We start from the raw sequence: 23,652 nt of genomic DNA, 5'->3' as shown, positions 1-23,652 counted from the left end.
TCAATAATACAAAAACCTGACCTTGAATTTTTTTATCAACAGGTGTATTCCTCACTTTTTATATTATCACATTAAAAATTTTTTTAAGTAACAAACTTATAAGAATGGTTACATTTCCCTCTCAAAGATGTGATTTTTCTATCCTTAGCTTTGTATAGTCCAGTTTAGAACTCTTCCCTCTTCTGAGGGCCTCCTCTCCATTACCCTAATTTAAACACAGATGACATCTGGTGGCAAAGCTGTTCAATTACAAGTTTTATAGCAGTTTACTTACGCTGAAAGAATAAGGAATATGCAGGTTTGGACAGAGAATTTAAGCCAAAGAATATAATTGAAACTAATTATAACCTCAATCATGTTTTTACAAGATGTACCCAAAGCATGCACCAAATAGTATCTACTTTTAATCTTCATTTCCCTAATTATCAGAGGAATTATTTCCCTAATTACCTGGTGCTAATTCATCATCTGTGTTTCCTCATGAAAATGATTTTTCTCTAATCACTTATTAAGGAAATATGGGTACTGACTTTTTCACTTATATATATATATCCTGTTCTGGATATAAGAATTTTATGAATTATGTTTATTACTTTTCTTCATCCTATTCTTATCTTTCTTTGGCTTTGTTTTCTACTTTGTATGTTAAACCCATCTGTCTTATGAGATCTTCCATTTATCATTTTTTTAAATAAATTGCAATATAACTATTCTATAGTCTTATTTGAAAAATCTTTGCATTGTATAGAATGGGCTGCAGTCTACAGTTAAATCTTTTTCATCCTAATACACTTTAAATCTTTTTTATTTTTGAAAACCAAAAAATAGATCACTTGAAAATTAACATTTGTGCTTGTTGTATAACCATGTTTTTATCTCATTAAATCCTCCCCAAAACTCTAGGAGGTAGGTAGGTACAAATATTATTCCCACCTAACAGAGAGGAAAATGAGACCACTCTGCTGGGACGAGGTAGAGCCAGAAGTGAACCATAGACATTACAATGCCTCCAAAACCCAGCTTCCAAGTCACTGTGCTCTGCCCCAGCTGTGGACACACAGCTGTCCTGCCCACCTTTGTTATTTAATCACCGCCTCCTCTTCTGTTATTTCTGCATTGTTTTAGTTAGCTCTTGCAAATATTTGAATTGCTTTTTGGAATTTCAGTAACTGTCCATTGGTCAGATTTTCTGTTTTGAGACCAGTACCCTTCAGTTGCTTGTCACCTTGAAATAAGTTTAAAATCGACCATATTTTAAAATCATTACCATCATTGTCTTTAAGCGGGTTCTTTGAAAAAGTTATACTTCAGTCATTTGTACTTTTCCTTTTCAAGTAACTACAGACATTTCTAGTAAATAGCAATGGTACTGGAGGCATTTTATGCCGATCTGAGCTTTTGTTTTCTAGGGAAATCACTGTACGCAGAAGTCATTTAGTGTAAGCCAGCAGTTGGTTTTAAATAAGTATTCAGATTAGGATGCATTTTTCCAAGCTCAATTTTCTTAGCTTTAATCTAGAAATGTGTCGTTTATGTAATGCCTCATATGAGTATGGGGCATAGTGGCAACACAAAGGAAGGCGTGGGCAGTTCTCCCTGGAGACCGGGAGAGGCTTCCAAGATGAGAAGCCACCTTTCTAGGTTTTAGGATATTCAGCTAAAGTTGGAAAGTACCCTTCACAAGCAGATTAATCAAAGGTAGCTCTGTGGGACCATGTGGGTCAGAGTCTTCACCTCTCCAACCACTTAAGCTTTGGTTGAAAACTTGGAATTTGATTCTTGATTTCAAGATGCCCAGATCCTGCTTACTAGGCATATAAACTTTCATCGTGCAAATAAAACCAGACATTGTCTCTTCCTGTTGCTACCACCTGTCCAACTCCTCAACTCTAGCATTACAGCACCATGCACAAGTTAAATATTTTACAAATGAGAGCTATTCTGCAGAGTTGGGTGGCTCTAGGGATGACAGAACAGGAGTGAAGGAGGATGTATCACTTCATTTGTTGTTTCTGTGATTATTTCCCGCCTAGGTTGGTGACCAGATTGTTGAAATCAATGGGGAACCCACACAAGGCATCACACATACTAGAGCAATTGAGCTTATTCAGGCTGGTGGAAATAAAGTTCTTCTTCTGTTGAGGCCAGGAACTGGCTTGATACCTGACCACGGTAAGTAAAGTAGCTCGCCTGTATCTGGGAGGGGGCAGCAGAAGGGAAAAAACATCTATTTGGAAGGGACAGATGTTTTACTATTAATAGCTAATTCAGAGGTAACCACAAGAACCATCTAAAGTTAGTTACATAGCATAGTTACTATAATATTACAAAATAAGTGACCTCATACAGGACTTTTATTACAACAGAATATATGTTAAGCTACTTTCAACAGAAAACATAGTTGCTTTTGCAGAGAAATGTGCCTGGAGAAAATAAGAACATGAGAGGCAAAGGATTTTAATGTCATGAAAACCATTTGCAATCTCTTCAAATGTTACTTTTTCTCCTGTAGTAAGATGAGTTTCTTTCTTAAGAAACAGTATAGGAACCTTAGGCTTTTCTGGTCATTCGTCAAAAACAAGTTACCTATGGTGCTACCTGGAGACAAAGATTTGGACCTGGGACCATTTCTGTAGTCCTGTACTGATATTAAACTCCCTTGGATTCACTCACTGTATGTTTCTGAAATATCACAGTATTAGAAAATCACCATTTTTCCGCTGAGTGCACTAGTTGACAGTACCACACCACTTAGTCCTTGTCCCTTCCAGCTTCCTTCCTTCCCCCTGTAGAACTTTTGTGGGTGAAGTGTAGACATCATCTCCTGTAGGCCCCTTCCAGTCTATAATTCTCTGACTGTATTACCTTCCATCATCTGCTTGTAAATCATGCGTCCCCAGTGGCAGCTTTGCTAACTGCGCTGTGATGTATTTTTTTTACACAGTCCTAGGCTTTCTCTCTTCCTTCTTCAGGTTTGGCTCCTTCCGGTCTGTGCTCCTACGTGAAACCTGAGCAACATTAAGGCTTTCAGGGCTTTTCTTGGTCTTTCCTTAAAAAGATTTGGTAAATTTGCATGTCTTGTAAATCACTTCCTCCTTTTTTTTTTCTTTTTAATTAGAAATGATGCTATTAAATACATCTACTTCTATCTTCTGCACTTTTTAGTTTCCTTTTGACATTAAATTTAACAGCTTAATGCAAGAGAATTATTTACAAATGCCCATGAACTCCATTCTGGTTACCATAGTTTGGTTTCCTTTATTAGTGGATTTTGGCAAATCTTTAAGCTATATCCATCAATAATAGCTAAATTAGTGAGCTGCTTGGACCAGATAATTTGGTCCAATTTTATTAGTTATTTCTTTTAAGCTTTTTATTGGGCTTTTACTACTTATAAAGAATTTACACATCATATATTATCACACTTATGAAAAGTAATTAGAAAAACGAATGCTGTTACTTTATATATATATAAACAACCTAACTTTCATGTACAAGTACAGTTGTCTGTATACATCTGCCTTTATAGAGAGAGATATACATGAACTTTATAAAATACTCAGTCTGTTTAAGCAGTCAGTAAAATTCAAATGGCTATCAAAGTTCAAAACTTAATTGTTCCTATTTATAATTCTAAAATTTAATAATGTTCTTCTCAAAATCACTTTTTTTAGGTGTTTGGGATATTAATAACCCTACATCTTCCAATGTGATTTATGATGAACAGTCACCATGTCACCCATCTTCACACTCTGCTTCCATATTTGAAGAGTCTCATGTGCCAGTAACTGAAGAATCATTGATGAGAGTCCAGATATGTGAAAAGGCAGAAGAATTAAAGGATACTGTGCCTGAAAAGAAAAGCACTTTAAATGAAAATCAGTCTGATATAAAACGTAAGTCTCCTCTTCATAAAAATGTGAATAAAAGGGACCCACCCAACAGTCATGGGCATGGTGATAAGAAAAATCTCCTGAAAGCAGAAAATGGCATCACACCAAGAGGCAGGTCTGCTAGTCCCAAGAAGTCAGCCAATCAATATCTGGAAGAACATGCAGAAAAGATTCCCAGCCCTCTAAAAAATGACCCCAAAAGAAGACCCAGAGATCGCTCACTCAGCCCCAGGAAGGGCGAGAATAAAAGCAGTCAGCTCGGCGTCGGGACAGCTTCTGGACAGGATCATTGTGGAAAAAGCAGGGGACGGTCTTCAAGCCCAAAGAAGCAGCAAAAAACCGAAGGCAGCAAAGACCAATCAAATGCGAGTCGAAGAGCAGGGGGCCATGCTAGCGACAATGCTGAGCAGATCTCAGATGCAAAAGAAAGATCCGGTGTTTTCGGGAGAGATACAAATCAGAGTCAGCCTGGAAAAACCAGAACCAGGTCTCCAGAGAAAAAAAGCAAGCGAGTGGATGAAAGGTCTCTTCCATCCAAAAAGACTAACAACGTTACTAGTAGGGCAGTATCAGAAAATGAAAAAGGCAAGAAAGCAACTTCCGGACAGATGAGTTCTAGTAAAGATAAAACAGGAGAAAATGTCAGAATATCAGAGAAGCTAAAGCAGGAACCTGACGAAAGAATGGTTTTAAGCAAAACGGATGATCATAAAAGAAAAGAACTTGAGGCGGCTGACAAAAGCAAAGAGGGCGGAGGGTTCAAACCTGAAAGTGGTTCTCCCGCTAGGAAAACAGCAATAACTCCAGGGCCCTGGAAGGTACCAAGTGCGAGCAGAGCCACAGGCGCCACTGGTGTGGCTGAGAAGCGGCTGTGACCTTTAGTACAAAACAAAGAAAAACAAGTTGCAATCTTTTCTTAGAAAAAAGCAGCATTTCCCGCCACCCCCACCAAAATCTATTTTTCCAGAAATTCTGAAACACATATAAGGACATTTTAATTTGAGCATCAGGTTACCTACGCTGCATGAAGGGCCTGTAGGATTGCTAAGAGCCCACTGTCCCCCTTTGCGCTCAGGAGGGAGCTGAATCCCAGTGCTCATCGGACACGCCCTGCTCAGGACACCCAGCTCGTCCTCATGAGTGTCTGAACAAATGACATGTTGACATTCATAACGTGGTTACAACTCATATTTGTGCCAAGTTATCTACTGTATCAGGTCTATTTTTTCCTTCTCACTCAGCTATTTCCACAGTAATGAAAAAAGTAGGTTTGGCTCGGAAGTTGATATTCTCAATAGCATGTTGCATGTTTACAGACAGAAATATTTGAGCCCTTGCAGAAGAGATTATTAACTCGTTATTAAAGATGGCAGTTAACGCATTATTAAAAATGGCAGTTAACCTTTCCTAACAGCTACTGATGATGTCCCCGTTTAAGAATAAAACTCCCAAATATCACTACTGGAAAGAAAAAAAAATGTAGTCAAATACTGACTTTATGATTTTGTTTATTGTAATTCAGCTGGGTAAGGGTTAGGTGTTACTTACAGATGAATGTTCAAATGAGAAAGTACTTAAGAGCTCACCTCCTGCTATGTTATCCAACCCTAATTGATAAACCATCTCAGTTCACCCTTCTATTTGTTACTTTATTATGAAACCACCAAGAGGCATGTAGAAATATCACTTATTCCTATTTGAAATTTCTGAAATCCAAATTTGGATTTTCTGGATATTTTGATTGAACTATTAATGCTAAGTCATTTAGTCATTATAACATAATAGATATTTGAAGAGAGACTTAAATCACAAGACCAGTTTCACAGTCCGTTGCCAGTTGAAGGACCATCTGGCAGCAGCTGTATGAGTTCAGGTGTGTAGAAGCAGAACTTACCTGAGACGAGCTCAGCAACTGAGGACAAACGTGGTGGTAGGCATTACGAGATCTTATTTAATTTCCAGCTATGTTAACTTATTTAAACACAGAAGAGTAAACGTCTGCTTAGCTTGTACACAGTTTCAGAATTCTTTTTTAAGGTCTAACTAAAGATGCTTACTGGAAGGTGGTTAACAGTTTTTAGCTCCATAAAACAGATCCGGGTTTTTCAGCCCCCAAAACTAGCATTCAGTAGCATCTATAAATAAAGGAACATTCTCAGAATAAAACCATTTTCTGGAGTATTTGAACGCTGTTCACCCTCAGTTCATCTTGTTATTGTGAAACACATCATGTTCAGGTCCCTCCCTCTCAGAATCTGACTGTGAAATTCTTTAATATAACAACTGAAGCCCCTGTAGATAAGACATTCTTCCCGGAGTGAGATTTTATGAAACCCCCTTTTCATCCAGAACTACATTTACCTACCTATTGTAACTACTTGAATAGAGACAAATTAGAAGGCTTGATAAATGCTAAGAATTTAGTACCACAGAAATGATTTATTTTCCCTATAGTCCACAATTAGTGATAAAAATCCTATTTTTATTGTTAACTGTGACATAACTTTGACGTCATCTGTTGTCAGTTTGATGTGGCTCTTTCCTCTCTAAGTAACCGGTCACTGTACTGATTCTGTACTGACTTAGCAATGTGGCCTTGGAATGCTAAGCAAAATATGGATGTACTGGTTGTAAATGTTTATATATTGTACAGTACCTTTATATATACACTTGAGGTTCTGATTAGAGAAAGAGATCTGTAAATCGCTCGTTATTTTTTATATAGATATTAAAAAAACAAAAATCAGTTCATGACTTGCATTTCCTTTTACTGTTTTTCTGCTTGTGGAGCTAATTCTCATCATGGTCTGAGTCCTCAGATTTTTATCCCTGTGAGTAACAAACATTCAAAGTCCTACAATCAGGCAGACTCTTACAATGACAACTTTACCTATATAGCTATACTTTTACCTATAAATACATTTTAAGTTTAGAATTAGTTTGAGTTGAATATCATTATACCTACTTCATACCTTTCATTGTAAGGAAAATAGTTTTGTGTAAATAATTTGTTACCCCACCCCCAATCCTTTCTTACACTGTCAGGGAGAGAAAAGTACTTATGTTGTTAGAAATTATTAGACATTTCTAATGGATATAGCAATATAAGTCCAGTTACCACAAATGCTATTTCATCAGGTTGTGTGGCATTTCACATGATTTTTAAATCATTTTGTTTACCACAGGTTGTACTTACTTATACAGTGAAGTGTTTTGACTTGACTTCACTGAAATTCTTGATATGAATAATGCCTAAAACCTAGTTTAAGACCATGGTTAACTGAATACTCTTGAGGAGAAAAATCAATTCCTGAACCTACCATTGCATCAACTCATATTGAAAACAGACCCAAAACCACTGTGCTGTTTTAGTGGACTGACCACAACAGCACGGATGCCCTGGGATTCATCTCTTGTCTTCCTAGAGAAGTCAGTAACAGCCTGTGATACTGTTGTCTTCTAACTCACATCAAATTTTTTGGACCAAGTAGCCTCTGCACAGAGTCAACTCCTGTGTCCAGGACTTCTTAAATAGAAAACCATGTGATTGTTTTATTTCTACATGAGCACATCTTGATCATTTCCTTTTTAAATAGTCAGATGTTTTCATGTAGAAAAAGTCAAATGCTTTTCAACATGGATTAATGAAGAGTTTCATGATTACTGTGTCCAACATTCAAAGAGAATGGGGTTTTAAGAAAGCAAGGAATACCCAAATTAAACTGTGTGACAGTCTTAACTACTGACCTCCACAGAGATGTGCTTAGGCTGAAGTCTGGTCCAGAGTGAGCTCCAAGAACTAAGGAACACTGGTGTAAACAGACTTCGGTCACAAAATGTGATGGTTCAGTTTGGCATGAAGAATTCATCAGAGCAACTTCTTACATCATCCTGGCATGCTCCAGTGCTGAGAACTGCTTGTACTTTTAAACAATAACATATTTACTTATTTAGGCAGCTCTTTATTTTTCATGCTATTAAGGTTTATGAGCAGTACAATGACTGGTTAATGCACAGCATAATTATGACATCAACTCTATAATCTTTGCTTCAGTTAACTGAATTAGTTTTAAGATATTCACTAACTTGGATATGTTTTCAATGTTTCTGTGCAAGTAGAACCTTATGTGTAAGAGAGGAGTATGAAGGCTTATGAAGAGTAGAATTTATCTGCTAAAGAACTCTGAACCTTTCTCACATATACATTAAAACACAAAAGCATAGCCAAGTGCTTTAATTTAGCCTGAACCTATATTTTTCCAAAGAATCTTGTGGGTATTTGTCTATTATACAATGTTTGTATTAAAGCCAAGTGAACTATTAGTGAGAAAACAAGTCAAGAGGCTTATTTTGTCCTTAATATAAAACAGTAATTGTTACCTTGAGTAATACCTTATTACAGCATATAGGCTCAGGATGTACTGCAGGAAAGGTATGGAATTATTGCACATTTGTGAAATTCAAACTTCACTATTCAAGATGCACACCAATAACTGCAAGAAGCAAAGGATTACTTTAAATGACCAAACTAGTCAATACCTGCATAGACAAGATTAAGCTTAACAAATTTTGTCGTTCAGTTGTTCAGTCGTGTCTGACCCTCTGACCCCATGGACGGCAGCACGCCAAGCCTCCCTGCCCCTCACCATCTCCTGGAGTTTACTTCTTGATAATGAATTTACTTTCTGATAATCCCAAGTCATACACTATATTTGGAGAGTTAGACCCATTTGCCCCATTAGAGTGTGTACATCTAAAACATTTCTAAAATGAATTTTATTAATTTGAAAGAGAGTTGTTTGTAGAGTGCACAGGTTCGCTGACCTCTAGACGCGTACTTAGTCATTTTAGTCGTGACCAACCTTTTGTGACCCTATAGACTGTAGTCCACCAAGCTCCTCTGTCCATGGAATTTTCCAGACAAGAATACTGGAGTGGGTTTCCATGCCCTCCTCCAGGGGACTTTGCTGACCCAGGATCAAACCAACATCTCTATGTCTCCTGCATTGGGAGGTGGGTTCTTTACCAGTAGCACCACCTGTGAAGCCCTACCTCTAGATACAATGAACCAAAAACAGACCTGCCCATAACCTTTACTTTGTAGGACAGCCTGGTATTTAGAATTTTTCTACTTGTCTCTGAAAGTCAAGAAAACCATACCCCAATTAAGAAAGTATTTGGTTATTCAACTTTTCAAAGTGGTTATATTATACATGAAGCATAATGTACATATTTAGGAAGTTTGAAGTTATACCTCCATGGCAATTTTAGGAGAGAGACTCTTTCCTAAAACAACAAATTATAAAAGTAAGTGAACAGGTATTTTTCTTATCCATCTATGGTTATTAATATTTCAATCAAATGTATGAATGGCATAATCTAGTTCTGTTTTTACATCTCAGTTTAATTTCTCAGTAACAGGTAAATGTTAAAGTATTATTCCTTTTGGTGGATCAAAAGTCCAAGTTTCTAAAAATTACCATACAGGAATTAATGAAGCACAAAGAGTACAACTCTTCCATCCTAACAGAAAAAAACGAACAAAAATTACATAAATGGTAAATTACTTGAAGTCTATTCATCCTACACATTTACATTATATTACACTCTCCTGCATTCTGGGGACCTAGGAGTGAAAAACAACAACAAAAAATCCCCGCCTTAAGGGACTTACACCGAATGGGGAAGGACAGAAACAAGTGGCAAAAGATAAACAAAATAATCAGATTTTGATAAATGCCATGAAGAATAAACAGAGCTGTATAACTGATAACACAGGTAAGATGGGGAACTACTTTAACAAGAGAAGGTCCTGCTAAGGAACTGACAGCTGAGAAGCCATTTAGGGGAGAACTTAAGAAAGCATATTCCAGGCACAGTCTGAAACAAGAAAGAACTCAGTGTAATGAAGGAACATAGGGAGTGTGCCTGTCAGACACTGAGGAGGTGAAGCTGGAAAGGGAGGCAGGCCTGAAATGAAGGGGCTTGGAGGCCAGTATAGGAAAGCCAGGAAGAGTTTAAGTAGGACTGATAAAGTCTCCATATTTCTAAGCTCATTCACATTGGAGAACCAACTGTAGGAGGCAAGAATGGGAAGGGAACATAGTAATCCAGGTGACCACAAAGAATGCTTAGTCTATTAGCTATGAAAATACAGAATCGGCATGACCGGGTGGTAGATTAGATATGAAGGGAAAGAGAGGAACCAAGAATAAACCCTAACTCTTTGACTTGAGCAATTAAGTAAACTTTGTTCCATTTGCTAACCTGGGGACAACATTTACTCTCCCACCTTAGACAACTTAAACAAAAAAGGAAAAATACACGTGAAAAAAATGAGTGTTAGATGATGGACAAGAGACAGTAAGAGGTTAATGGAATTAAATGAGGTGAGTCCCATGACTACCCCAGATTACTTGAAGGCAGTTTCCAGGCTTCAGTGCAGGAAGGGGAACCCAAACCCAAACAAGCAGTCCTGCTGAGTTAAGGAGGCGAGAGTTAAGAATTTGGGGAGGCCAGAACAGCTAGAATTAGCAGGTAGAGTACCAGAGAGAAGACAGCTGCATACAGAGGAGAGCGCAAAAAAATGTGCCGAGAGTTCAAGTGTTCAGGTGAGTATGCATCAGCACAAGGAAATACTCAGCAGGGAAGGACCACCAGAAAGAATCAGGCCAAACATTCTTGAGCTGGGAATAGTTCATGTTCCTACAGTTGAACTGAGAAAACCCCATCACGAAGAGGGCATCACGTAGAGTGCTCAGAAAGAGACTGCATCAGTTGTGGAAAAAAGTAGCACGCGGTTTAAGGCTGACACAATGTGGTCCACTGGAGAAGGGAATGGCAAACCATTCAGTATTCTTGCCTTGAGAACCCCATAAACAGTAGGAAAAAGCAAAATGACAGGATACTGAAAGAGGAACTGCCCAGGTCAGTAGGTACCCAATATGCTACTGGAGATCAGTGGAGAAATAACTCCAGAAAGAATGAAGGGATGGAGCCAAAGCAAAAACAATACCCAGTTGTGGATGTGACTGGTGATAGAAGCAAGATCCGATGCTGTAAAGAGCAATATTGCATAGGAACCTGGAATGTCAGGTCCATGAATCAAGGCAAATTGGAAGTGGTCAAACAAGAGATGGCAAGAGTGAACGTCGACATTCAGGAATCAGCGTACTAAAATGGACTGGAATGGGTGAATTTAACTCAGATGACCATTATATCCACTACTGCGGGCAGGAATCCCTCAGAAGAAATGGAGTAGCCATCATGGTCAACAAAAGAGTCAGAAATGCAGTAATTGGATGCAATCTCAAAAACGACAGAATGATCTCTGCTTCGTTTCCAAGGCAAACCATTCAATATCACAGGATCCAAGTCTATGCCCCAACCAGTAACGCTGAAGAAGCTGAAGTTGAATGGTCCTACAAAGACCTACAAGACCTTTTAGAACTAACACCCAAAAAAGATGTCTTTTTCATTACAGGGGACTGGAATGGAAAAGTAGGAAGTCAAGAAACACCTGGAGTAACAGGCAAATTTGGCCTTGGAATGCGGAATGAAGCAGGGCAAAGACTAAGAGAGTTTCGTCAAGAAAATGCACGGGTCATAGCAAACACCCTCTTCCAACAACACAACAGAAGACTCTACACATGGACATCACCAGATGGTCAACACCGAAATCAGATTGATTATATTCTTTGCAGCCAAAGATGGAGAAGCTCTATACAGTCAACACAAACAAGACCAGGAGCTGACTGTGGCTCAGATCATTAACTCGTTATTGCCAAATTCAGACTGAAATTGAAGAAAGTAGGGAAAACCACTAGACCATTCAGGTATGACCTAAATCAAATCCCTTATGATTATACAGTGGAAGTGAGAAATAGATTTAAGGGACTAGATCTGATTAGATAGAGTGCCTGATGAACTATGGATGGAGGTTCGTGACATTGTACAGGAGACAGGGATCAAGACCATCCCCATGGAAAAGAAATGCAAAAAAGCAAAATGGCCATTTGAGGAGGCCTTACAAATAGCTGTGAAAAGAAGAGAAGCGAAAAGCAAAGGAGGAAAGGAAAGATATAAGCATCTGAATGCAGAGTTCCAAAGAATAGCAAGAAGAGATAAGAAAGCCTTCCTCAGTGATCAGTGCAAAGAAATAGAGGAAAACAACAGAATGGGAAAGACTAGAGATCTCTTCAAGAAAATTAGAGATAACAAGGGAACATTTCATGCAAAGATGGGCTCGATAAAGGACAGAAATGATATGGACCTAACAGAAGCAGAAGATATTAAGAAGAGATGGCAAGAATACACAGAAGAACTGTACAAAAAAGATCTTCACGACCAAGATAATCACGATGGTGTGATCACCCATCTAGAGCCAGACATCCTGGAATGTGAAGTCAAGTGGGCCTTAGAAAACATCACTACAAACAAAGCTAGTGGAGGTGATGGAATTCCAGTTGAGCTGTTTCAAATCCTGAAAGATGATGCTGTGAAAGTGATGCACTCAATATGCTAGCAAATTTGGACAACTCAGCAGTGGCCACGACTGGAAAAGGTCAGTTTTCATCCCAATCCCAAAGAAAGGCAATGCCAAAGAATGCTCAAACTACCACACAATTGCACTCATGGGCTTCCCTGGTGGCTCAGAAGTTAAAGCGTCCACCTGCAATGTGGGAGACCTGGGTTTGATCCCTGGGTTGGGAAGATCCCCTGGAGAAGGAAATGGCAAACCACTCCAGTATTCTTGCCTGGAGAATCCCATGGATGGAAGAGCCTGGTGGGCTACAGTCCATGGGGTTGCAAAGAGTTGAACACAACTGAGCAACTTCACTCACACGCTAGTAAAGCAAAGCTCAAAATTCTCCAAGCCAGGCTTCAGCAATACGTGAACCATGAACTTCCTGATGTTCAAGCTGGTTTTAGAAAAGGCAGAGGAACCAGAGATCAAATTGCCAACATCCGCTGGATCATGGAAAAAGCAAGAGAGTTCCAGAAAAACATCTATTTCTGCTTTATTGACTATGCCAAAGCCTTTGACTGTGTGGATCACTATAAACTGTGGAAAATTCTTCAAGAAATGGGAATACCAGACCACCTGACCTGCCTCTTGAGAAACCTGTATGCAGGTCAGGAAGCAAGTTAGAATTGGACATGGAACAACAGACTGGTTCCAAATAGGAAAAGGAGTACGTCAAGGCTGTATACTGTCACCCTGCTTATTTAACTTCTATGCAGAGTACATCATGAGAAACGCTGGACTGGAAGAAGCACAAGCTGGAATCATGATTGCTGGGAGAAATATCAATAACCTCAGATATGCAGATGACACCACCCTTATGGCAGAAAATTAAGAGGAACTAAAAAGCCTCTTGATGAAAGTGAAAGAGGAGAGTGAAAAAGTTGGCTTAAAGCTCAACATTCAGAAAACAAAGATCATGGCATCTGGTCCCATCACTTCATGGGAAATAGATGGGAAACAGTCAAAACCGTGTCAGACTTCATTTTTTGGGGGCTCCAAAATCACTGCAGATGGTGACTGCAGCCATGAAATTAAGACGCTTACTCTTTGGAAGAAAAGTTATGACCAACCTAGATAGCATATTCAAAAGCAGAGACATTACTTTGCCAACAAAAGTCCGTCTAGTCAAGGCTATGGTTTTTCCAGTGGTCATGTATGGATGTGAGAGTTGGTCTGTGAATAAAGCTGAGTGCCAAAAAATTGATGCTTTTGAACTGTGGTGTTGGAGAAGACTCTTGAGAGTCCCTTGGACTGCAAGGAGATCCAACCAGTCCATTCTGAAGGGGATCAGCCCTGGGATTTCTTTGAAGGGACTGATGCTAAAGCTGAAACTCCAGTACTTTGGCCACCTCACGTGAAGAGTTGACTCACTGGAAAAGACTCTGATGCTGGGAGGGATTGGGGGCAGGAGGAGAAGGGGACAACAGAGGATGAGATGGCTGGATGGCATCACTGACTCGATGGATGTGAGTCTGAGTGAACTCTGGGAGTTGGTGATGGACAGGGAGGCCTGGTGTGCTGCAATTCATGTGGTAGCAAAGAGTCGGACACAACTGAGTGACTGAACTGAACTGAACTGGCCCTCCTAACAAGAGCTTTTAAAGCAAGCCTTAAAATGATCAAACTATTTGATTAATTTAACTATATTCTAAACAAAGCTCAAGAATAAAGAAGGCACACACACAAAACCCCAACACCCAACAATGTAAAATTCACATCCAATAAGAAATTACTAAGCATGTAAAGAAGCAGGAAAAATGACCCAACATGAGAAGAAAAATAAATCAATTTAAGAAAAGCACAGAATGACATAGATGATAGCTGTTTCAGTTATGAGCAAGTACACATACAGAAAAATTTACCCACCTGAAAAACCACTTAAACCAATTATGAACCATCAAAACCATAACTGAAACAACTCACAGGAGTAAACAATTCTAAACACTGCATTTAAGCTAAAGAATTCAACTTGTAAAAAATTCAAATAAAAATAAAACTGCTTTTGTGGGAGAAAAAAGATAAAGGCATCTGCTTTCTTCACCTGAAATCTGCACAGAGCTGCTCAATCCTGGCTTCGAGATAACTGCTCTTGTTCCTTATGATTTCTATTGAGTCACTTGTCAAAACACTGAAGTGCCTTTACAGAGCAGTTCCTTCCAAAGGTAAATCACTATAAAGGGGTTTTACTTAAAAAAAAAAAAAAATTGTAACTCTCACACAGTATTTAGAATGGCTGCAAACTTTTGGTAATCCACTTCTAGTTCAGTTATCTTGCCCTCTATGTTTCTATCTTCACAGTTAGGAAATATGTCAGCAAAAGATTTTTAAAGGGTTTTAAATAGTAATTACAAATGTTTAGTGTGGGTTTACCAAGGGTTAAGTACTTTATGCTAAGTACCTTACGTGATAACCTCATTTGACCTTAACAATCCTATTAGGTAGTTACTATCCCCATTACACAGGTAAGGAAATTGAGGTGCAAAAATGTTAAGTAACTTGCCTTGGACTATGAAGCTAATGTGTAGCATAGCCAAGGATATAAATCCAGAAAGGTCTGAACTCAATCCCTGGACTTGAGAAATTCATCTTTAAACCTCAAAAATCTTCCTGCCATATAAGGGTATGTATAAATGATACACTGATTTTGCATGTACATACTTCATATGTAATAAAAAAGTTTCTTAATTATTCTCATTCAAATATTCACAAAATCTTGTCATTAAGATCTGTGTGCTTTCTATTTGCCTCAAGAGATTCTTCAAAGTGGGTAACTTAATGAGCAGGAATTACATGGAGATTATTAGTTTTCATTAACATCTGTGTATGTATGTAAGTGCGACAGGGGATGCAGATAAGAGAACCCAAATCATCAATGGCACAGCTTGGCTCAGTATAGACACTGAAGACCTGAGACTGTACTGAGGGTACAGTAATGTAATGAATTAAATACATTCATTGAGTTGCACAACAAACTGAACACTTCATTTAGTACTGTGATGGGAAACAGCTCAGATGGTTCAAAATGGAAGACATATTGGATGGTGAACACGAACAAGTGTGCATAGAAAAATGTCTTATGCTGAATTACATGCTATATTATATGCATGACTGTTTCACCAACAACTATACAGTTATTAGGATTAACTTCAGAATTATAAACTAATTGAAAATTTCTCCAAAGTTTCACAGAAAATCACAGTTTAAAGGTTATTTTTTTCTTTCAACAACAAAAAAGCCTAGAAACTGAAATTCTCCAATAAAGTTCTTTTATTCAGGTTCAACCTAAAATAGTTTAAACTTGATCTCTCTTTGCTAGAGAAATGAAATATCCAATTCTATAGACTGTAATAGAAAAGTACTGAATTTGTGTATTTCCAATATAGGATTTTGCTCCATGCTTTGGGCATCTACCATAGTTACCCAAAAGACTATTTCCAGTAAATATAACTGTCACAGCATTGAAATGCCCAGAATAAATTTCCTAACTTAAAAAGTTGTCCTTAAGTTACTATAACACAACAGTCTTCAGTCTCCTGACTATTCATACTATTTGAAAACCATGAAAATACAGGTTTTTAGCATGCATGCCCAGTTGGAAAAGGATCTGTTCCTCTGAAAACACGATTCATTAGATTAGGAGAGCTGAGGGCACCTCTGCGTATGAACAAGCAGGTGGGTGTCTCATGGTTTTGTAGTCATCTCTTTCCTTAATGGGGTAAGCACTGATGCCAGCAAGGGGAGAGAGTCCAGGCACATGACTCAGCTTATGACTTAATTTTCCACAGCTAAGAAAAGAAAATCACCAAAATCAGTTAGTTGGGGTTGACAGGTGGGGTTGATAGGTACACTTACAGGTAAACCAAGAAGCATTTACATAAGAAAAAAGTATCAACTCTGGCAATAGCAACCATAGAACATCGTAGAGAAAAAAACATTAAAATTTTCCAGGATCAAAACTGATATACTGCAGCTCATGGGGGTTTCATTCTGCCTCTGTACATTTCCCTAGCTCAGAAGCCACCCCAGCCCATGCTATTAAACTGACATGAGATTCAAACTTGACTTTTTGTTCCATTCAAGAGCACAGTCTATTGTGCTTGTATAAAATGAGAAACTCTAAGCTGAATGTCTATTTCAAATGCTTATTTCTCTACCTGAAGAATCATTTCCATGCCAGCCACTCTCTCCCTCCATCCCACCTTCCCCCACTAGCTCTCCCTTTCTCTCTCTCACACACATGCACACTGGGAAGGTTAAAGATTATTATACATACTAGCAAGTTTTAAGACTAATAAGGCAGATGCTACAGAGTGGTAATCTCACTTACTCTTATATTAAATCCTAGAAGATCACTTATAACACCTGAGACTGCGGAAAGGATAACTACTCGTGTGATATTGTAGATTAAGGGATTCATTGTCAGTCCGTAGAGTCTAAATGGGGTGTCCAGCTCCTAAAAAACATGAAAGAGCTGAGATGAAACACATGATTTCACAGTAGCTATCAGTGATTATCCGACTGTTTTTTGAGTCTTGGGTGAGGATGACTGCTTAAGACCTCTTTGCTGATGTTCAATAGCTACCTTCAAAAGACCTGTAATGAGGGGGAGGGATAAATTTGGAATTAGCAGCACAGAGTACTGTATATAAAATGGATAAACAATAAGGACCTACTGTATAGCACTGGGAACTATATTCAATATCTTGCAATAACCTATAATAGAGAAGAATCAGAAAAAGAACATATGTATATATATAACTGAATCACTTTGCTGTCCATGTGAAACACTGTAAATCAACTATACATCAATTTAAAATAATAATTTAAAAATTTTAAAATAATAATGTAAATAAATAAACACCTGAAATGGGCTCTCACCTAGTTTTCCACTAGCTAAGTTTTTAAAGGTGGATTCACGCAATATGCAATTTGTGATTTTTTAATGTAATTTTCAAATGTGACAGACAACAGCAATGATTAGAACTTGGGTAATAAGTTGCGAAACTTTTCTCATAGAGTCATTAACCCCAACTATCAAGTCTGTATTTTGAATCTACCCAGCATTTATCTGTTACTAAGGTCCTCTCTAAGAAGTGCAGCATTGATTTAATTGAATGGTAATAAAAATGCATCACAGGGCATTACTTACTTTTAACAACTTGGTGGATAGCTTTAACACATTGTTTACTAGGGTAAGCTGTTCTTTCTTATTCGGCTTTTTTTCCATTTTAAGATATAAATTAATCTAAGGGAAGGAATAGAGATTAGCGCAAATGTCACGTAAAAGATATGTATATGTATGTGTGTGTATATATATATATACACATATATATTGCATTCAATATGGCAGATTTGGAAGGCAATATTTTCAACTAAAATAAAATTTGAAATTCTAGTAGCTGTTTTTACAGAACGCATATGTCACATACCCAACCCCCATCCTTAATCAGTGGGGGAGAAAAAGGCTATTTAGTGAAGAAAAAATAATGATGAAGCAATTTATCAAAACAATGAAAATTTTATATTAATTTTAACAAGATGTAAACTCCTTGAGTTCAAAAACTATATCTTATTTATCTTGGTATCCCCTCAAAAATCTAACATCCTTATCAAACATTCATGGAACGGAAGAAGATAGGATAGCTACGTTTAACTTATTAATTCCTGTTTCTTCCCTTACAGTAAGAATTTTTCACTATAATTCTAAGTTCCACCCCACCTCCCCCAAAAAATAACTAATGATATCAGATATTTTAAAACTTATGGATAAACATGAAATTAAAAACAAAAAACCAACTCTATACTACTTTATATTCATAAGAAACATTTCTCAATCATCATATCTACTCACATACTAAAGAGCAAGTATTTTTAACACTGAATGTATTTTGTGAATGACAGAAAAGAAAGTCAAGAAGCTTACTAAACATACTTAAATGACAGGTACTCTAAACAGCTTGACACAGAACATGAGATTAAAAGCATGCTCCATTACCACCACCAAAAATAATCTTTATACTATGAAGTAGCATGGAGAATCCCCATGGACAGAAGAGCATGGCAGGCTACAGTCCATGGAGTCGTAAAGAGTCAGACACAACTGAGCGATGAAGCACAGCACCCAATCCTGGGAGCAGGTGGGGAAGATAGTATCCTCACTTTATATACAAAACAACTATATGGTTGCAGAGTGACTTGTAAGGTATAAGCTAACACAGCTAGAAAGTGACAGAATCTAGACTCAACCCTGAATCTTCTGCATAAATCTTATTATACCATTTCTAACCACTGAATTAAACTATCAAGGACCAGTCAATACCTGTTCAGTAAGTAATATTGAGACATTGCTGTATTTCTTATTGGTTTCAGACCCCAGTGAGGCTAAGCGCAGTAAGAAAAGTAGTAAAGCTGATTCCCAGATCAAAAACTCCCAATTATAAGCATCATTTAGGAAAGTTTTATGTCCACGGAGTACCTATGAAAAAGACCAGAAAAAAGTTAAGTTTTTCACTTGTATTAATTACTGTAATTGCTCCTTTACCAATTTAAAAACGTTTACAAGATACCACCATTTTAATACTCAGAGCAGAAGTTTTAATACTCATAAAGTATTATGTATTTCTCTAAGCTTCCCTACATTTTCTTCTTTGCATAAGGGACAAGAAGCATCTGGAAATCACGAAGGAAGAAAACATAAGTGAAATAAGACAAATGCATTTCCAAGCTCTTTAACCACAAGTGTACCCACTCACAATTATACGGTGGCCATTTTTCAAAGTATTAAATTTGCATTTGACGAGCAGAGCCCCCTAAAACCTGCTGCCCGTTCCACTTACACAACTAGAAAATCCTGAGGATCAGTCCTTCACCCACTTTAGGATCTGAATAACAGCAGCAGCCACCGTTATCAAATGCCTATTATGTGTCGAGCTTTCAGGTAAAAGTTTCTTGGTTTACTTTTTTTTTTTTTTTTTTTTCAAAACAAGGAGGACTGGAGATAATATGACAGAGTGAAAGAAACTTGAGTTCATCTCCTCTCACAAGCACACCAAAATCACATCAATAAAAAGACTGGAACCTATCAAAAAAGATATTCTACATTCAAAGACATGAAGAAACCACAGTAAGATGATAGAAGGGGCACACTCACGATCATAATTAAAATCAAATTCCACATCCCTTGGGTGAGTGACCCACAAACTGGAGAATAATTATATCACAGAAGTTTTCCCAAAAGAGTGAGAGCTCTGAGCCCACCCCAGGCTCCCCAGCCTAGGCATCTGGCATTGCAAGGAGGAATCCGCAGGACATTTGGCTTTGAAGGCCAGTGGGGCTTGATTGCAGGTGCTCCTCAGGACTGGGGGAAACAAAAACTCCACTCATGGAGGGTGCACAGAAGGGGACTGAAGGAAAAAGCAGTGACTTTGTAGGAGCGTGGGACAGACCTCCCAGCTGCTGCTGGAGGGTCTCCTGGGGAAGTAGGGAGTGGTGTGGCTCTCCCTGGGGTCATAAAAGCTGGCAGCTGACATATCAGGGAGTATCCACAGGGATGTGAACTCTGACTGGAGGTAAACATCTCACTTTGGATCTTGGCACCAACGCCTGGCCCCACCCAACAGCCTATAAGCTCCAGTGTTGAGACACCTCTTGCCAAACAACCAAAAGGCTGGAACACAGTCCCACTCATCAAAAGACAGGCTGCCTAAACACTTCCTGAGCCCACAGCCACCTTGAGACACGCCCCATGACACAGCCACCAGAGGGCCAGAAACCATTCTACCCACCAGTGGGCAGGCACTGGTTCCTCCCACAGGAAGCCTGCACAAGCCTGTAGACCAGTCTCAACAATCTCGCTTCTGCGGGATAGCAGAAGCAAGAAAACCACAATCCCACAGCCTCTGGAACTAATTCTGCAAGCATAGGTCAGAAATCACCCTGAGACCAGCTGGCCCCTGGCCCTTCGGTAACAAGACAGGTGAGAGAGTACTGTTGGGACACACAAGACATCCCCCACAGAGGGTTACTTTGCCAAGGTCAAGAAATGTAACTAATCGACTACATACATAACAAAACAACAACAACAACAAAAAAAAAACCAGATGACTTCCCTGATGGTCCAGTGGTTCAGAATCCACCTGCCAATACAGGGGACATAGGTTCGATCCCTTGTCTGGAAAGATTCCACATGCCTCAGAACAGCTGGTTCATGCACCACAACCACTGAAGCTTGTATGTTCCAGAGCCCATGAGCCTCAACTACTGGGCCCACATGTTGCAAGTGCTAGGACCCACGTGCTGAGAGCCCATGCTCCATGAGAAAAGCCACTGCAATGAGAAACCCACACACCACAACAAAAGAGTACCTCCCACTCCCTGCACTTAGAGAAAGCAGCCATGAGGACACAGCACAGCCCCAAATTAAAGTTTCTAAAATAAAAAAATAAACAGTAAATTGTTGTTTAAAACAAAACAAACAAAAATAAAAATTTAAACAAAATGACACAGCAAAGGAATATGTTCCAGATGAAGGCACAAGATAAAACTCCAGAGGAACGACTAAGGGAACTGGAGACAGGCAATCTACCTGATAAAGAGTTCAAAGTAAAGATCGTAAAGATGATCCAAGAACTCAGAAAGAATGGATCAAAGAGCAGTAAGTTTTTAGCAAAGAGCCAGAAAATATAAAGAACGACCAAACAGGACTGAAGAATACGATAACTGAAATGAGAAATACATGAGAAGGAATCAATAGAAGAATAAATGAGGCAGAGGAATGAATCAGCGAGCTGGAAGATAGAATGGTGGAAATCACAGATACAGAGCAGAATAAAGACAAAAGAATGAAAAGAAATGAGGACAGGTTAAGAAACTCTGGGACAATGTCAAATGCACCAACATTCGTATCACAGGGGTCCCAGAAGGAGATGAGGGAGAGAAAAGGCCTGAAAAAATATTTGAACACTCTCCTATCATGGGAAAGGAAACAGTCACCCAAGTCCAGGAAGCGTAGAGAATCCCATACAGGATTAAACCAGGGAGAAACATGCTGAAACATACAGTCATCAAACTTACAAAAATTAAAGACAGAGAAAATATGAAAATCAACAAGGGAAAAGCAACAAATAACATACAAGGGAATGTCCATAAATTTATAAGCAGATTTTTCAGGAGAAACTCTGCAGGCCAGAAGGGAGTGGCCTTATAAGATAAATATAAATGATATATTTAAAGTGATAAAAGGGAAAAACCTACAACCAAGACTACCAAGCAAGGCTCTATATTGTGGCTGATGGAGAAATCAAAACCTTTACAGACAAGCAAAAGCTATAAGAATTCAGCACCACCAAACCAGATTTAAAACAAATGCTAAAGCAATTTCTCTAAACTGAAAAGGCCACAATTAGAAACAAGAAAATTACAAAATGAAAAGCTCATCAGTAAAGGCTCATCCAGTAAAGGTACAAAACCATCCACACACAAATATAATATTAAAGCCAGAAATTATGTGGGGAGGAGAGTACAAATGCAGGCTATTTAAAATGCATTTGAAATTAAGAGATCAACAACTTAAAACAATTTTGTATATATATAGGCTGCTACACCAAAACCTCATGGTAACCACAAACCAAAAATCCTAAATAGATGTACACACAAAAAAGGAAAAGGAATCCAAAGACAACACTAAAGATAGTCAACAAATCACAAGAGAACGAGAGGAGAGGAGGAAAAAAAAATCTCCAAAAACACATTCAAACAATTTTTAAAATGGCAATAAGAACATAGATAGTGATAATTAAATGTAAACAGATTAAATGTACCAATTAAAAAAGATTGGTTGAATGGATACAAAAATAAGACCAATATATATGCTGTCTTCAAGAGATCCGCTTCAGATCTAGAAACACATTCAGACTGAAAGTGAGAGGATGGAAAAAGGTAATCCATGCAAGTCATGGAAAAGGTCAGTTTTCATTCCAATCCCAAAGAAAGGCAATGCCAAAGAATGCTCAAACTACTGCACAATTGTACTCATCTCACATTCTAGCAAAGTAATGCTGAAAATTCTCTAAGCCAGGTTTCAACAGTATGTTTGAACCAGCATGAACTTCCAGATGTTCAAGCTGGATTTAGAAAAGGCAGAGAAGCCAGAGATCAAATTGCCAGCATCTGTTGGATCATCGATAAAGAAAGAGTTTCAGGAAAACATCTACTTCTGCTTTATGGACTACACCAAAGTATTCAACTGTGTGGACCACAACAAACTGTGGAAAATTATTAAAAGAGATGGGAATACCAGACTACCTTACCTGCCTCCTGAGAAATCTGTATGCAGGTCAAGGAGCAACAGTTAGAACTGGACATGGAACAACAGACTGGTTCCAAATCGGGAAAGGAGTATGTCAAGGCTGTATATTGCCACCCTGCTTATTTAACTTATATGCAGAGTACATCATGCAAAATGCCAGGCTGGATGAAGCACAAGCTGGAATCAAGACTGCCAGGGGAAATATCAATAACCTCAGATACACAGATGACACCACCCTTATGGCAGAAAGCGAAGAACTAAAGAGCCTCTTGATGAAAGTGAAAGAGGAGAGTGAAAGAGTTGGCTTAAAATTAAACATCCAGAAAATGAAGATCATGGTATCCAGTCCCATCACTTCATGGGAAATAGATGGGGAAACAGTGGAAACAGTAGCTGACTTTATTTTTCTGGGCTCCAAAATCACTCCAGATGGTGATTGCAGCCATAAAATTAAAAGATGCTTGCTCCTTGGAAGAAAAGCTATGACCTACCTAGACAGCATAGTAAAAAGCAGAGACATTATTTTGCCAACAAAGGTCCATCTAGTCAAAGCTATGGTTTTTCCAGTAGTCATGTATGGATGTGAGAGTTTGACTATAAAGAAAGCTGAGCACTGAAGAATTGATGCTTTTGAACTGTGGTGTTGGAGAAGACTCTTGAGAGTCCCTTGGACTATGAGGAGATCAAACCAGTCAATCCTAAAAGAAATCAGTCCCAAATATTCATTGGGAGGACTGATGCTGAAGCTGAAACTCCAATACTTTGGCCACCAGATGAGAAAAACTGACTCACTGGAAAAGACCCTGATGCTGGGAAAGGTTGAAGGCGGGAGGAGAAGGGGACGACAGAGGATGAGATGGTTGGATGGCATCACCCACTCAATGGACATGAGTTTGAGCAAGCTCCAGTGGCTGGTGATGGACAGG

At 38.6% G+C, this 23,652-nt stretch overlaps 2 protein-coding genes across 12 annotated transcripts in view; one reads left to right on the top strand and one right to left on the bottom strand.

The window, feature by feature from the left end:
* The window catches only part of MAGI3 (membrane associated guanylate kinase, WW and PDZ domain containing 3), a 252,719-nt gene extending 246,077 nt beyond the window's left edge, over window positions 1-6,642 (top strand). The window contains exons 20-22 of one of the 2 annotated variants that reach the window (XM_040231001.1): window positions 2,034-2,172; window positions 2,973-3,063; window positions 3,675-6,642. In XM_040231001.1, coding sequence (XP_040086935.1) covers window positions 2,034-2,172; window positions 2,973-3,022 — 189 coding nt within the window. In that variant the 3' untranslated portion in view covers window positions 3,023-3,063; window positions 3,675-6,642. The remainder of the gene's footprint in view (window positions 1-2,033; window positions 2,173-2,972; window positions 3,064-3,674) is intronic. The other variant, XM_040231000.1, reaches the window with a different exon arrangement.
* PHTF1 (putative homeodomain transcription factor 1) overlaps window positions 692-23,652 on the bottom strand; it is an 84,760-nt gene continuing 61,799 nt past the window's right edge. For 2 of the 10 annotated variants that reach the window (XM_040231004.1, XM_040231013.1), the window contains 6 exons: window positions 18,740-18,895; window positions 17,570-17,665; window positions 16,748-16,873; window positions 14,462-16,205; window positions 4,659-8,386; window positions 692-3,851 (listed from right to left, as the gene is read on the bottom strand). In XM_040231004.1, coding sequence (XP_040086938.1) covers window positions 16,185-16,205; window positions 16,748-16,873; window positions 17,570-17,665; window positions 18,740-18,895 — 399 coding nt within the window. In that variant the 3' untranslated portion in view covers window positions 692-3,851; window positions 4,659-8,386; window positions 14,462-16,184. The remainder of the gene's footprint in view (window positions 3,852-4,658; window positions 8,387-14,461; window positions 16,206-16,747; window positions 16,874-17,569; window positions 17,666-18,739; window positions 18,896-23,652) is intronic. The other 8 variants (XM_040231007.1, XM_040231012.1, XM_040231006.1 and 5 more) reach the window with 8 other exon arrangements.

This window comes from Oryx dammah, unplaced genomic scaffold, assembly GCF_014754425.2.
Source record: "Oryx dammah isolate SB20612 unplaced genomic scaffold, SCBI_Odam_1.1 HiC_scaffold_28, whole genome shotgun sequence".
Lineage (NCBI taxonomy): Eukaryota > Metazoa > Chordata > Mammalia > Artiodactyla > Bovidae > Oryx > Oryx dammah.
The sequence above is the reverse complement of the archived record's forward strand: the minus strand, read 5'-3'. Positions and strand labels throughout refer to the sequence as shown.